The sequence below is a fragment of the Varanus komodoensis genome, unplaced genomic scaffold (assembly GCF_004798865.1).
Source record: "Varanus komodoensis strain SLA01 unplaced genomic scaffold, ASM479886v1 scaffold11, whole genome shotgun sequence".
In the NCBI taxonomy this organism is placed as follows: domain Eukaryota; kingdom Metazoa; phylum Chordata; class Lepidosauria; order Squamata; family Varanidae; genus Varanus; species Varanus komodoensis.
Genome location: NW_025335317.1, coordinates 30,184,840 through 30,201,399, shown reverse-complemented (window position 1 = coordinate 30,201,399; position 16,560 = coordinate 30,184,840). Strand labels below are relative to the sequence as shown.

Genomic DNA, 16,560 nt, shown 5'->3' with positions numbered 1-16,560 from the left:
TTCCCAGCTCTTACACATATGCAAAATTCCGATCCCCTAAATTTGTGTATTTGTGCATTTTTCTGGTCTAAAATATGCAAATCAACCTTAGAGGTGGCAGAATGTGATGGAGCAAATGAAGCTCCAGTACAAGTGGTACTTACACCCCCTATGAATCTTCCATTCAGCTAGTTTCTCTGTTGTTTGTTTTTAAGAACTGAGAGAAAACCACTATAGCTGCGACAATAAGTGCCCCAAAAAGGAGCCCAGAAAGCGGGGTGTGTGTGTGTGTGTGTGTGTGTGTGAATGTTTTCCCTTTCTAGAGCAGCTGGAGATTCAGGAAAGTGTTGAAAAGGGTGAGAGCACTGAGAACTGTCTGCTGAACATTTAAAACTAAGAGGATCATATTGACAAATACTCTCTGCCTCTTAAGTATACTTTGTTTTGCAAAGTTCTTTTCAGTTTACATTTTCAGATTTGGTCCCTGGCAATTGTACAAAACATTCAGTTTCACCTTGTCCATTTTTATGTATGTTATCTACTCCGTTTCACCATTCCCTGACACCTGAAGCACATTACTCAGGCAAAATTTCTCATATTGGCCAGCTGTAGCACACACTCGTGAAAGATTGACAACAGCAGCAGCAGCAACAACAACAACATTTACAAATACAGTTTTGCAATTTTTTGGGGACAAAAACTGAAACCAAACCAACCAAACAACAGTCCCTTGACAATCACTCCAAAGGGCCAATTGGGTATTATTGGTGTGTGGTCACTTCTGGTAGTATGGCTGAAATCACCAATAACAGTGGGGATTTTTGCTGCTTTTGCTGAGCAGAGCAATAGCCTATCCCTGCAACCCACAGTAGAATTGTTCTTCCAGGTTTGGATGATGCACCAACTCATCATGGGTCAAATAATCTCTAGAATAAGCCATGGGTTGTCAGAATGGCTTGTTGGTCAAAAATAAGCCATCCTTCAGGGAGCAGATTAGGTTTGGATGACATGGCAGCCCACCTTAGCTAGTTATTTTGTCATTACTACAAAGCCTGACAAACAAGTCCAGCAGCCCACTGAACCTAAAATTGGTTTGCCACAGAAAACGCTTAATTTTATATCACTGACTTTGTCGTAACAGGACTTAGGAAAGAAGTGAATGTACTCCTCACATCAACTTACATTGGGAACAAAGCCTGGCTCCACTCTCTTTTCACAGATTTCATCCCAGTCCATGTTTGATAAGTATGAGGAAGTTTGGATGTTTGTTAGGCTAGAAAACCGATGCTCAGGGTTCACTGTTAAAAGCTGAAATGCAAATGTTGAGGGGTGAAGCAGAGTTGGCCTTGAAATAACAGTACAACTAGGAAAAAAAACAACTTTAGTCTGGGCTGTTTTGTACATTACCTTTGCAGCATGGCTATTGCTTCTGTATGGTCCTAATGCAAGGGGAGCGGAAATGTTTCATTTTCCCATTTAATTTAATATATAAAATCTAAATAATGTTGTTTGTCTATTTTTCAATTTATATCCTGCCTTTTTCCTACAAAGGGCTCAAGGCACCTTACATCATTCTCCTCCTCCATCTTATCCCCACAAGAAGAACCCTGTGAGGTAGGCTGGGCTGAGAGTCTGTGACTGGCCCAAAGTCACCCAGTTGGTCCCATGACCGAGTGGGGACTCAAACCCGGATTGCCTGAGTCCCAGTCCCATGCTCTTAACCACTACATCATACTGGCTCAATAAATGTGTCAGAATTGGATCTGTTTATTCAAGGGAAGGCCCACTCAGTATTTTGTTGCCTTTAACTTTGGTGCTTTCCATCTAAATGGCATGAATTGTACAAACATTCTATTAACTCGTCCCTTTTTCCACACATCAGAACTGCCAGTCTTCAGATAAAGAGGACAAAGTGTTATTTTCTCAGTGCCAAAAGAAATGGTTATCATGCAACAAAGCTATGTTGCATCATGTAAATGAATTACTGTCCAACACTGAACCTTTAAACAGGACCATAGAGGACTGATTAATCATCTCTCTTTATGAACCCATTCAGATGTTTATCTGCGCACACAGTATTTATTCCTTCCAAAATGCATGGCCAAAACCAAACAAAATTGTTTATAACGGCTCACCATGATACTTTTGAAAGTGACATTAAAAACCACTAGATAAAGCCTGCACTGTGAAAACATTACTACAGCACAGACAGGAACCAATACCTGAGGAGTGGTGAACAGGAAAATGATGAAGCCATTCCAGTCACATTAAAATTCCAATGTGCGCTTCACAGATTGGCAACTGAACTGTAAGCATATACCAGCCAGGTGCATTCCAAAAGCCTCTAAGCAGCTACTTAATTCTGGTGCTCCGTTATTTCTAATAAGGGTTCACTTTTTTCCTAGCATTATACTCATTCCTATTAAACAGCCTTTCACAAGCTGGTACCTTCCGGATGTTTTGGTCTGAAAATCTAACCAGCCCTAGCCAGAATGGTCAGTAGGTTAGGAACGTAGGAGTTGTAGTCTAAAATATCCAGCAGGTATCAGATTGGGGAAAGCTGCCATAGACAAACTTGAATATTGAAGCTGTGTTCCTATGCTAATCCAGCAGAGGGCATGTGTGCTCTTGTTGAGTAAGTTTCTATGGACTTGTTTCATGATGGAAGCCTACTTCCATCAGCTTTTAATTAGGTATATTGTCCTCTTGACTTGGACTTGTTCTGGAGCCATTTGATTACTGTAACTGTTATGTTCATGCTTTTTAAACAAACAAATAAACAAAAGCAGGATGCTGACACTTTGCACTTTTTTAAAACAATCCAACATTGACAGACACAAAATGACAATGTCTTCTTTCATCAAAACAGCAAAACATTATGTAGCAAGACAGATTGTATTAGGTAGCTGCCACTGAAAGAGATTTTTCTCTTTCAGAATTAGGCTATAGGATTTCTTTTATTCTAGTGCAGCACTTTCTATATCAAAAACCTATTGGAAGGCCATATAGACTTCCTGTTCCTCTTCCTCCTCCTTGAGATCTTACAAGTTGCATATTCAACAAAATGTTGTGGTGTATCCTCATTTCCTAACAGCAGTGCTCCTGTTCAGGATTCCAGCCAGCTAACATGTCCTTCTACAATTCCATTACCACCCACCCCATTTTTCTTTTTTCTTTTTCTTTTTCAACTGACTCTCAGTATTCTGTGCACTGAGCAGCTCTTTTCTCATTGAACCTTTTAATGGGTTCTTTCCACCAGTGAAAAGCTCTGGGTTTCATCAAACATGCCTTTTATTCCTCTAATGGCTCTAATTCTGTTGACACTGACCATCTTGGTCCATTATTAGAGGGGCTGATCATTCTACCATGTTTCTAGGTTTCCAAAACCCCACATTTCACACTCAGGTGATAACAGGTATCTCTTGGTGCATGTTTTCTGAAGTCTGTGCTTATTTGGATATTAGATAAACTATCCCTTTTATTGCAGCACAAAAACCCAACATATCCTGGTGCCAAACTAGACAAAAGACCAAGAAACCAGTGTTCTGCTGAAAATCAAGAAAGAGACAGAGAGAGAAAGCAGGGCAGGGGGATTGCTTAACCCTATCTGTGCCTACTGCATTTCCTTTGCTGTGTCCTCTTGACATTTTTCTTTGCTAACCCCCCTCTGGGGACCCTAATTAACCACATCTGGAATAAGAAAATGAGGCTCAGGAAAGGAAATGCAGGGAAGCAGTGAGAGACAGATTGAGGATTTGGCACTACTTCACTATATGCTGCCTTCCCTTTCCAAGTTGTACCTTTCACCCACTGTTTTCTAGTTGTTTGACAGAAAGCAAAGCTTTTAGATTTGTCCTTTTAGCATCACACTTTCAAAGTTGTCTCTACCACCATGAGGGCTAGAAACCTATTTGTAAAAATAAAAACCAGGCTTCTCAGGATTCTAATGAATTCTGTGGGCCACACCCAAGTCCTTGACATCACTAACCACTGTGCTAAGTGGAACTAAAATCATGAAAGTACATTAGAACTCATTCACAAGTTACTATTCCAGACACAGGAATAGGTAGGTTACACTATCAGATACATACATTGCATGCATTGTTCACATTTATGTTTTGTAAGCCGTCTTGAGACATTTAGTGAAAGATGGGATAGCAATGATTTATTAAATTAAATTATTAAATTAAGAATCTATAATTGTCCAATTGAAGTCAGGAGTAGGAAGCAAACCCAATGTTCTCAGCCATTCACACACAAAAAACATAAATGGATACTGGAAATGCTTGCTTAGTCGATCTTTGAAAACAAAATGTGGGAATAAGCCCTTATTAAACAAGTGGGGGAAAAGACCAAATTATTATTTTATATTGCCAATTTAAAATATGATTGATGAACTCCTTTAACAATAATGTTAAACTAATGCAAATAATGTCATTGCTGTTAAACAATAAATTAATGCAAACTGTTGGATTGCCGATATTAAGAGAGTGGAACAGGGGAGAGGGTTTCTTTTTTTCCATCATTAGCATTATAAAGCTGTCACAGTTCTGGGAAGTATCTGAGTATAAGGATATCATGTTTTAATTATTTTATTTAAAATTTGTTTATCCCACCCTGTATCCAAGAACAGACCTCTATATGGTCACATTTGGGATGTCAAGCACTGCAGCTCTGTTTTCAGAGGTTAGGACTGCACATGCTTCACTTCCAGACCCTCCACATACATGGAGTCATCTTGCACACCAAGCAGTCGCTAATACATTCTGTAGCAATATGTGGGTGAGTTACTATGAGTGCATATCTCTGGACCCATTGCAATACCAACTGGAAAGACAGTTACTTACCTTTCTCAATAATGCCACCATGTCTTTAGACCACGCTGTTGTGTACTGGACACTCACGGTGCTGAACAACTGAACTAAGGATTCCACTGGGCTATTGGAATGGATGTCATAAGGCCTCTATGAAAAGAAGAAAGGAAGGGGAAAAAAGAAATGGAATGACAGGCAGTACCATACTTACTTCTCAAGAAATTCCATGCTTACATCTGAGGAATATTAAGCACTGAAGTGTTACTCAGACTGTCAAATATCTTTAAAAGAAAGAACATGGCAGGCACCCATCCACGAAGAAGCTCATATGCCATCACTCCCAATGACCACCAATCAACCTCAAAGGAGTAACCAGTTCCACCATTCAGAAAGGAATGAAAGATCTCTGGAGCTGGAAAGGAGAAAAAAAAGGAGGCAATGATTACATTTGTTTAGATGTGGAGTGCTATAGTATTGTGGTAAATAAATAAACACTTCCATCATTTTTGGTTTTTGTGATATTATTCTCGTGGCAAACACATTTCTACATCCATCAACTCATAGGGCTACAGAAGCAAAGAACAATCTGGCTACAGCCATCAGCCACAGGAAGAAAAGCCACCAACTGCTATTCAAGCAAGAACACTTGGGAACCTGGCCTGACCTGGACACAAGTACCTCTTAGGATTTTCCTAAGATATGGTAATATGCACAATAAGTCTTGCTAGTATGAACTCTTCTGTAGCTTCCTCTTTTCAAAAGTTTCAAAACAGGCCAGGGACCTAGGGAGATGGGAGTAGCCTGGGGGATCATTGACCTTTATGTGTAAACCTAGGCCTGGGTCTGTGATTTTTGCTGCAGTTATCCATTGCTCTGAACTCATTTGATATAAAGTGGGGACTGTGAACAAATGGCTCAAGGGATAAATTGGAAGGTCCCAGACTCATATACTGAATTCATCCCTTTACATGAAACACCAGCAGGTGAAATGTCAATGCATGATAAATTGGGAATAATTAAATGTTAAGCTTTAACAGTTAATGATCATATTTTGTCACATAAAATGCCATCATATATTATCCTTCATGTGTGATAAAAAGTATGCAAAGATCCCTTATATGAGCATCAAACATGTAGTTATTTACTAAAATGATGCTTATATTGAGATGCAGGTGGTCCATGAGGCAAACCTGGCTGGTGGCTAGAAAGAAACACAGATTCAGAGTTAATGTGTGATTGTTCAAAGATGGGTGTATGCTGCCTGCTGATAACCACTGACCTCTAGCCCATTGATCTGTTAGAGCTTTGAACAACTCTGCAGGGAGGTTTGCTCTGGTCTGGTGGGATCTACATTACTATGCAGAGCCAGGAAACACAGATAGGCATGAGAGATATATTGAGTTTCATTTATTTGGAATGCTGTGTGTTTTTGTTCTGTGTGATCAAAATAAATGTGTTTTTATTCCATTAAACCTGGCTCATTTTTGTTTCTGTATTGCTAATATGATTTTTCATAGTGGTCAGTTTTAACTGGTAAACTGGTCACTGGCAAAGAAAATCCAAACATTTGAAATGGGGAGGAAAAAGATTACATGGCTTATTATGAAAATGTCTGCATGCAAGTGTTGTCATTAAACAAATAGAAAATGTTTAGTTACCCATATATGGCTTTGTTCCAGCTAGAGCAGTTGCCCTTTCACCATCTCTGATGATTGTTGCAATATTAAAATCTGTTAAGTGTGCATGGCCTAAAAAAGAAAAACAGCAGCACAGCGTATGTATTTTAGCAGGGAAAATCATGCCCAAATTATCTAGAAACTTAAGGTGTGTTTGGCAGGTTGGACATTGATACTAAGATACATGTTCATCTTTGCCTTTCCTAATCTGCATTTCAGATGTGTCAGAGCACAACTCCACCTTACCCAGACAGCACAAAAGTAAAATATGTCCCTTGTGGCATCATCAAGGACTAAAAATAGCTTAAGAGAGCTCACTGTTTTAAAATATTAAGAGCTGTACACATTCCAAACCCAAATTCATTCCTCTTGGGTTTGGTGTACCAGCTGCAACATCCTGCAAACACATTCTTTAACCATTAAGCACTCCACAAAATGCCAGCTCTCATTAAATTAACTAATGTGTACCTTTTTTGGTTTAGTTGAATTTGCTAATTCTGCTATATAATTCAGCATGCTAAAACTTCACTTTCATTTTAAACCTAAGTTCTTAGTCCTTGTGTACTCACAAAAAATATAAACTTCTATTATAGGGATCTGGAAGAAAATCATCAATGGGAGAATGAAGATTGAACAGGTTTTCTAGCAGTTTGGGATGGAGCTTCTTTAAAGTTTACTCTGATCAAGCCATATGAAATCATCACCGAGTTCTCTATTTCCTTTTTCCCAATCTTGGGGAAGGGAGGGAATCCAGATTGTATAAAATATTTAACCATTACTTAAATAGTTCATAGCAAGCCTTCCATCTTTGAGTAAATTCTTCTGTTGACTTAATTAGTTAGCGTCGCCATTGTTGCATACTCAGCTAGCTTGTTTTTCCCATCTTCGACAGCTAGGCAGTCTTCAGCTTTCCACTTTGAGACAATTATCACACTTGCCTCTGTTATCATATATTTGGAGAAGTCTGTCATAACCTTTGGAATAGTCTCTGGGACAATATTCCGTAACATGTTCTTGGTATTCAATGGAAAGTCAATTTTGAGTATTTTCTGCATATCAGCATGTGTCTGCTTCCAAACATTTTTGGTTCTGTCACATGCCCACCACATATGGTAAAATGTCCCATCTGTCTCTTTGTATTTCCAGCATTTTCCATTAAAATTCTTGCCCATTTTCTATATATCCTTCTGGGTATTATACCACTGGAAATACATCTTATATCAATTTTCTCTTATTGCTTGGCATGCAGTAAATTTTGTGTCCTTTGTCCATAAGACTTCCCATTGGTGGAACAATATTTCTTTTTGAAAATTCTGCGTCCAGCTCTTCATGCATATTTTGTCTTGTTGAGTCTCAATATCATAATTAAGCAGTTGATTATACATTAATCCTAGGAGATGGCCTGTTTGATTAATAATTATAATGTCAAAGTCCATCAAATTTCTTATTATGCCTTTTCCAGTTTGAATTTTCTTTCTAAATCTTGAGGCTAATGGATGAGAGAGGAGTCATTTTATGTTTTTACCATCGTCTTTTAATTCTTGCCATGATTTTATTTACCTCATTGGTTGACCATGTCTCCATATTTATAAGTGCTTGTTTTTATTATTTATTTAAAATTTCTTATATACTGACTTATTAGAAAATCTCAAGATGGTTTATACAAAAAGCCAGAAAAAAAGTATAAATATTTATTAAAACCATATTACAGCTATACAACTATACAGTACTTAAAAACTCCTCAGTGCCCACACTTGCTTCAACTAATGAAAATACATTATTAATTTAAAAACTGGGAGAATAAAAAGGTTTTGGCCTGACGCCAAATGAGTAAAGCATTGGCGCCAGGCGCACCTCTCTAGGGAGTCAGTTCCATAATTGTAGAGCTATCACAAAGACTGTCTTCCTCATCTGGAATTGGTCAGACAGATAGGAGTGGAACCACAGCAGAGTAGTGCCTCCAACCCACAACCCGGCCAGCTTATCCATGGAGGAAACCATGGTTGACGATATTGAAAGCCACAGAGAGGTTCAGAAGAATTAAAAGGGACACACTCCTGCTATTGCTGTCCCAGCAAAGGTCATCCCACAGGGCAACCAAGGCAATTTCTGTCTCATAACTGGGTATGAAACTAGACTGAAGTGGATCTAGATGGACAGTTTCTTCCAAGAGTGCCTGGAGTTGCCCAGCCATTACCCTCTCAAGCACCTTGCCTAAGAATGGGATGTTAGCCACCAGTCTATAGTTGGTGACATCCTCTGGGTCTAGAGTCACCTTTTTCAGGAGTGGCCTGATCACCGCCTCCTTCAAAGGAGATGGAAACAGGCCCTCCCTCAGAGAGGCATTGATGACCTACTGGACCCAGGGTTGCATCCCTTTCTTGGCTTTGGTAATCAACAAGGAAGGGCAAGGGTTGAGTATACAGGTGGTGGGAGGTCCAAGCACCTTGTCCACATCCTCATGCCACAATTATTGAAACTCATCCAACAAGATTGAATAAGACGGCGCACTGCACTTCTCCTGTATAGGACTAACTCCAACTGTGGAATCCAATTCATGGCAGATCCAAGTTATTTTACCCTCAAAGTATTGTGCAAATTTGTCACTACAGGCTACATTGTAAGCCATCCCAAGATGCTGAGGCATGTGGGGCAGCATATCAAAGTTTTAAATAAATAAATAAAATGCCTAAGGTTCAATAGGGTCCACCCTCAAACCAGATTGCAAAAGGCTGTTAACCTAGAATGTTTTCCACAGTACACTTCTATTGGGAACATTATATGAGAGATTGGAAGGCTAATTCTTCTCCTCATGGAGTACCTAATTTTTATTAAACCATCTCTAAATACATGACTATTGTTTGGTGTCAGTGTTTTTAAATTGATTCTTTAGCCCATAATAGATTGCAGACCTTCATCTAGGTCTGTAATTTCCAATTTCACTAATCTTTCATTGAAATTAAAAATCCATTCTGTAATCCATACTAGGTCTACCAAATAATAGTATAATTTGATGTCTGGTACTGCAAGGCCTTCTCCCTCATTCTCCCTCTTTCCATTTTGCAATACTTTAAATCTAATCCTTAGTTTTTTCCCATTCCAATAAAAACACTCAATTGTCTTTGTCAATCTTGTAAGGTTTTTCCCTGTATTGTTATTGATGACATCTGAAACAGGAAATTCAGTTTGGTAATACAATCATTTTTATGATGGAGATTCTCCCAGCCATGAAATTTTAGATTTAGACAATATCTGTAAGTCCTTCAGGATTTTTATCTGAAGGTCGTTTTATCATTATCTTGAAATAGTGTATCATTTCCTGTCACATTTATACCTAGTTACATGACCAGATCTGAAGTTATTTCAAATTTTTAAAAATATTTTCCTCTTGTTGTTTCATTAAATATATCAATATGATTTTTGTTTTCTTCTTATTGATTTTCTAACTGGAGTAATATACAACTTTTCCTATTTTGTCTATTATTTGTTGTATAGGTAGATGTGGAATTAAGATGGTTGACACTGTATCATCTGCATAACTTTTCATTTTGTATTCTTTTCCATCTATTTTTAAGCCATTTATGTTTGGTTCTATTGAATTTTCCTGACTAAAACTTTCAATACAAGGATAAATAGAAGTGGAGATACTGGACATCCTTGATGGGTTCCCCTTTCAGTTTGAAAACTATTGGTTAGCATTCCATTTATAAGGATCTTTGCATGTTGCTTAGTATAAATTGCTTGGATCCAGTTCATAAATTTTGGACCAGATTCTAGGTATTTAAGAATTTTCAATAAAAAGGACCAAGACACATTACCTCCACCCACCTCCCCTTTCCAATATGTGTTAGATATGAGAAAGCACCTCACGGACATGGCTCAGCAGGTGAAGGGTAACTTTAGGCAAGTCCAAGAGGAACAGCAGGTCCAACGCTGGACATTCCAATCAGGCCAATGCATCCTCCTGCTCCTATCCTCAGGGGTGGGCAAGATGTTTGAGGTCTCACCAATAAGAAGCATTCAACCCAGCTTTACTACATAAATCTACTCAAGGCCAAGAAGGAAAGAGAGAAACCTGGACACCAAGCAGATTGCATGCCCATGGAACCTGTGATCCCAAAGGAACCAAGCAGCTACCTAGGGAGGTTATCTCTTGGTTTTCAGCTAACACCAACTCAGGTAGAACAAATTAGGGTCTTGGAGGAAAAACTTGCTGAAGTATTTGCTGATCAGCCTAGGCACCCATCACATCCAGGCACTCCCTGGGGCTATTGTCAGGGTGCCAATGAGGCCCTACCCACCTCAGTTGAAGCAAGTGATAATTGAGGAGGTAGGGCAAATGATTCAACTGGGAGTCACTGAGGAGCTGGTGAGCTCTTGGAGGAGTCAGCCGGTCCTAGTACCCAAATCTGATCAGAGTGTTTCCTTCTGTGTTGATTTCATAAAAATCAACTCTGTATCGAAATTTGACACCTACCCCATGTCCCAGATAGATGGGCTACTGGATCCTTTGGGGCAGGCCCATTTCATTTCCACCTTGGATCTCACCAAGGGATACTAGCAAATCCCATTAACTGAGGAGTCCAAGGAAAAGACAGCCTTTGCCACCCCTGTTGGGCTATTTCAATTTAACTATATGCCCTTAGGGTTGCATGGGGCAGCTGCCACCTTTCAGTGGCTCATAGACAAAGTCTTGGGGCACTTGTCTCATTGTGCAGCTGCCTATATTGACAATATTGTGGTATTCAGTTGCACTTGGGAGGAACATCTAGCCCACCTCCAGCAAGTATTAACTGCTTTGAGGCAAGCACAGTTGACAGCTAACCCAAATAAATGAAAAATAGGTCAACAAGAGGTCCAGTATTTGGGGTACATTGTAGGGCAAGGCCAAATATGGCCCATGGCAGATAAGGTTGAAAAGTTAAGCCAATTACTGCAGCCTTGCACAAAATGGGAGGTACAACAATTCCTGGGACTCTCCAGTTACTACAAGCGATTCATTCCACATTTTTTCTCCCCTCTAATAGACTCAAATAAAAAGAAACAGAAATACTTTAAATGTGCTGTCCTTGTGCTGAGACACTATCTCTGGGGCACCCCATTCACGTTGGTCACTGACCATGCTCCACTACAATGGCTGAATAGATTGAAAGACAACAACCCATGGCTTACATGATGTAGTTATCATTGCAGCCATATGTCTTCAAAGTCCAACATAGGCATGGTGCCCAATATGCTCATGCTGATTTCTTTTCTCGTCAGGGCCCCTGGCCAGTGCATGAAGATGATGAACCCCAATTGGAGGGGGGATATGTCAGGAGGTGAAAGGACTCACTCATCTTTCCATAGCAGGTACTGGAGAGTCACCAGAGATGATGGGGCATGACTGGCAATCTGCTTGGGAGAGACAAGGCATGGGACACCATTTGCGGGAATGTGCCAGCACATGCACTGCTGTGTGGAATTGGTGGCCAGAGCAGGGACAGCTGCATCGGGGAAAGGAGAATAAAGGCAGGGCCAAGATGAACAGGAGGGGGTGGGCAGAGGCAGAGAGAGTGGGCGAGAGAGCAGAGGAGGGAAGAAAAGGATGAGGAGATGCACAAAAGGAACCTTTGGGAGAAAGCTGGAGGTGGCTGGTGTTGCTACAATGTGCAGACAGCCAGACGGGAGCAGCAGGGTCAGATCCTGCACCCAAGACATGCAGCTTCCCACTTCCAAGAGGCAACATCACTCTGCCTTAGAAGCAGGGGTGAGGAAGGGTCCAGACAAGGAGAGGGCTGTGGCGCTTCAGGCAGCACAGCCATGACAAAAGCTGTAAACCTCAAATAAAAAGACCTGCTGAGTGAGCTTGCTTCCTCGCGAGTTTTACATGGAACAAGGTGCCTTTGTGCCCCTCCCTCCTAACCATGTTACAACTGGATAAATTTATGAATGAAAACTGAATGGGTTGGTTGAGAAAGTGATTAATACAGACTTTTGTTTATTGTAAATGTGCTTAAATAAGGAATTGCTTTCTAAATCTTTGGAACAACCCTCAGCTTCTTTCTTATTAAATACTCTTTTTTCCTTTTTATTGTACTTTCAGAAAATAGATAAAAAGATTTGCCAAAAAAAGATTATTTAAAATCTGAATCTTAAAAATAGAATTTAACTTTAGTTTAGCACAATGGTGCTTAAGCCTTTTAATTTTAACTGCTAGCTCATTATCTAATGCTGTACTAAATTATATTCCAAAATGTTTACAAATACAGTTGTACCTCGGCTCACAAACACCTCAGTTCATGACCAAATCAGGTCACAGACAGAAATTTCGGAAAAATTTTGCCTCAGGTTGCAAACTCCACATTGGGTGATGGACACGATTGCGGCCATGTTCCCACACAAACACGATTGTGATAATGGCCATCTTCCCCAAATGAGCATGATTGCAATCAGGGCCATCTTTCCCTCTCTCAGTCGCAGTCAGACCTGTGGTCACTTGCTGTGAAGCTTATTGAATAATGGCTCCAAATAAAGTGCAGAGCAAGCATGGTGATAAAAAGAACATCCAGAGCAGTAATGAAGGTGACAAGAATGTGCAGATTTTTTGCCAAAATTGACCCTGCACCTGTCATGAGGCTGGACACTCTTCCCACACACTCACACAGGAGCCGGCAGTTAGAGCTTTAAATCTTTTATTCTAAGAAACTTCAAAACTATGCAGACAACAAACAACAAAGGAACTTGTAATGATGATGTTAATGGTGACCTTGTCCCCCTCTTTCTGAGGGGGATCAGATTACGAAACACTCTTGACCCGTCTAGGACACCCCTCCCTGGGTGGGTCAGACAAGCTTCTCTCCCTCCTCCTTTCCATTTCCCTCGTCTCCAATTGCCCCAGTGTGCTCTCCTCCTATCCCGAGCGGAAGCTACACTTTTCCCAGGGTCTTTATATCCGTCTTGTCCTGCCATTTCCATGGTAACCTGCTCACCTCCCTCTGCCCTCATTCTGTTATCAGCTTCTGCTGAAAAGCTGCCTGTCTCCTCTGCCTGAAAAACTTCATCAGAGTCAGAGAGCAGGGGGGAAGGGGGCATGTTTGTACAATGGACACCAGCTAGAAATCTTCCTGCTCTGGGGCTTGACTCTCACAGGGAGCACCCTGCTCTCTCACATGTGCCAACGACTCCTCTGAGTCGTCACACACGACAGCACCTAAGAGACAAAGTAGAGAAGAAACCCCTGAAAGAGATCTCAGTGTTGTAAGCCGCCCCGAGGCTTTGGCGAATGGGGCGGCATAAAAATGTTTTAATAAATAAATAAATAAATAAATCTCCCTGATATCCTTATGGAGGGGGACTCTCCCTCCAAACAATAACCTCCCCCTCACCTAGGTTAGTGTTCTCTACTGTGCTTTGTTACTTTGTTGCTCTTTGTTACTTTGTTTCAATTTTTTGTGATAAAAAAAAATACAGAATGGATTAACCTTATTTACATTGACCCTTATGGGGAAATTTGACTTGGCTCGTGACCAATTTGGGTCATGACCAGAGTCGTGGAATGGATTAAGTTCATGAGCCAAGGTACCACTGTACTCCTCATTTGCAATATTCATAGTGTTCATAATATTTGAATTTTCCTAGCACAGCATGCATGTTTTGCAGTTGAAGGCAGTGCATTAAAGCTCTAAAGTAAAGCTCAACAAAAAAATGCATGGCTTTTATATAGTTTTCTAACCCATACAAAGATTGTGTTTATTTTTTAAAGTGCTCAGTGAAGATTTTTGTATCCACACTTTTCCTAAATAATTCCAGACTTAAGTATATCACAAGAAAAATAGTACAACAGAATCCACCAATGAAACAAACCTATTTTTATTCTTAAGGTGTATTTTTTATTTTCCTTTTAAAGTGAACATCCAGTTTAAGGAAGAGTTTTCACTTGAAATCTTGTGCATTGTATTGTGAACTAATCAAGGTGATCCGATTGCACAAACCCGTTCAGTTTTATTATAGCAGGCCAATGTGGAGTTTGATCAATGTATTGCATGATTTCTTTAAAAAGGGGGGGGGGGAGAAAAAAAACCCTGCTGTCCTGGGTCAGTACACCCTCATCCAGAGTTCACTTTCATTCTTCTCGTCTCCCTGTATGACTAGCAAAATGGCACAGTAGGGCAGTGCACATACTCCTCAGCATAAAAGAGAAGAGCATTGTTACAGAAACCAGGATGTACTTGGCAATCTTCCTAGGTTGATATACTACTGTGTAAATGATTGCACCTTACAGACAACATGTATGTGTAAATACGAGGTGTGTCCAGAAACTAATGAGAATGAAGTTTGTACACTTGAGAAGGGCTCTATGAAGGGAGAAGCTGGCCACAGTCACTTGGGGTGGGGTGCCAGGTATCCTATTCACATGGATCAGTGACATTAACTATTTATGAAAGACTGTAACATGGGTGCTCTAACTGAGGCTTAGGAACTGCATGTGGCTTTTTTGAGTTTATTTTGCGGCTTGTGGCTCAACGCCCATGGGTGCCCATTGACACCCACTTGCTGCTCACTGCTAGCAGCTGCCATCTGCAGGTGCCCACTTACAGCTGTCATACATTTACCATATGGCTCTTTTGTTGAGCAGGTTTGGCCACACCTGAACTGTAACATCTGCCTTATTTCCTCTGCCTGTCTCACTTTTGTATATGCAACAGATGCTGCAGGTAGCCATGATGCCCTTAATGAATCTACCCCTCAGCACGATTGCCCACATGCTTCCTTTACTTCTGAGCTAAATCCCCAGCAGCACCTAGATTGCCAAATGCTTCCTTCAACACATCATGGCAAACAGCCCTGCCTGAACTTAAGAGTCAGATGATCACATGGTAGTGATCATCTGGGCACTGTACTTTCTGTATTCTCCACTCTGTTCTGCCATTCTCGCCATGCATCCTGTTAGCCTCCATGAGTGAAATCTCTTTCCTAACTCTATTGCACTTTATGGACCTCATCCTGATTAGTCTGCTGGGGTTTTCAGGGGCTCTCCCTCATCCCTTTCCTAAGTGTACCTTCATTTCTGCAACACTTCCTAGCTACTTCAGCCCCAAAGCATTTTTTAAAAATAAAATGAAATAAACACTTTTGCCATGGTTTCCTCCTTCTCCTTCCAGCATTTACAGTTCTGAGTGTGCATCATAGGAAACAACCATATGCTATGGATGTTGGATAGACTGAAATTAGCCTGAATTTTTCAGAGTCCAACCTGAGCATTCTGCAGGGTTTTTCAGCTTGTGCAGAGGTTGCAGGGTTTCCAGATCTGTTTTTAAATGTTGCATATTTTTGTACAAATTTAACCACAGAAAAATGCACAAAATAAAGTACACCAATAAAAATGCACAGATAACTCATAGAGTAAACCTTAAAATATACACTATGGGACAGTTTTGTCCAAATTGCATATTTTCAAGAGTGTGAATTTGTACAAATGCAAATTTGCACAAACTTTGATTCACAAAATCCAAGTCTTCAAATTGACATCAAGTCAAACCACTGTACACTGAACTCGGGATATCCTTTGGGTCCATGAGCACATTTGACTGTGTAAGAAACAGTCCTGAACACCTACACAAAATGGCTGCCATAGGAGACATGGTTTGACCAAAAGAACAATTCACCTGCTCAAATGACAATGCACAAGTCAGAGATGGGGTCTGAGCCCCAGTATACTAAGCCTGAAGTCCTATGCATACTAAGATAGATGGGCCCCTCCAACTCCCAAACATGCTGGCAGGAGAATGCTAGGAATTCTGGGACATTTTTCAGTGTCAACATGAGGAGGACTGTGCCCTAAATAATTCATTTGAGTTCACAGTTCTCCACACCAACCAAAGCCTATCTCTTCAAGGGGTAACTCTCTCTCTCTTCCCCCTGCCTCATGCTTCTCATCAGTAAATGCCCCTCCCTGTTTATTTTTCTTTCTCATTCTGAATACCCCCCTTTCTCTGCATTATCCCAGCACACCACTCAGAGATCTTATCCCTTCCCTGTCCCTCTACAAATGCACACAAGCTTTTTTTGTTTTTTAGAAAACCTTGAAAATCCCCTTCCAAACCCCTCTC

The 16,560-nt window shown here is 40.5% G+C and overlaps 1 protein-coding gene across 1 annotated transcript in view; it reads right to left on the bottom strand.

The window, feature by feature from the left end:
* The window catches only part of STK32C (serine/threonine kinase 32C), a 128,458-nt gene that overhangs the window by 13,865 nt on the left and 98,033 nt on the right, over positions 1-16,560 (bottom strand). The window contains exons 6-9 of the mRNA XM_044420092.1: positions 6,452-6,541; positions 5,102-5,205; positions 4,827-4,943; positions 1,162-1,287 (exon numbers count right to left, since the gene is read on the bottom strand). Coding sequence (XP_044276027.1) covers positions 1,162-1,287; positions 4,827-4,943; positions 5,102-5,205; positions 6,452-6,541 — 437 coding nt within the window. The remainder of the gene's footprint in view (positions 1-1,161; positions 1,288-4,826; positions 4,944-5,101; positions 5,206-6,451; positions 6,542-16,560) is intronic.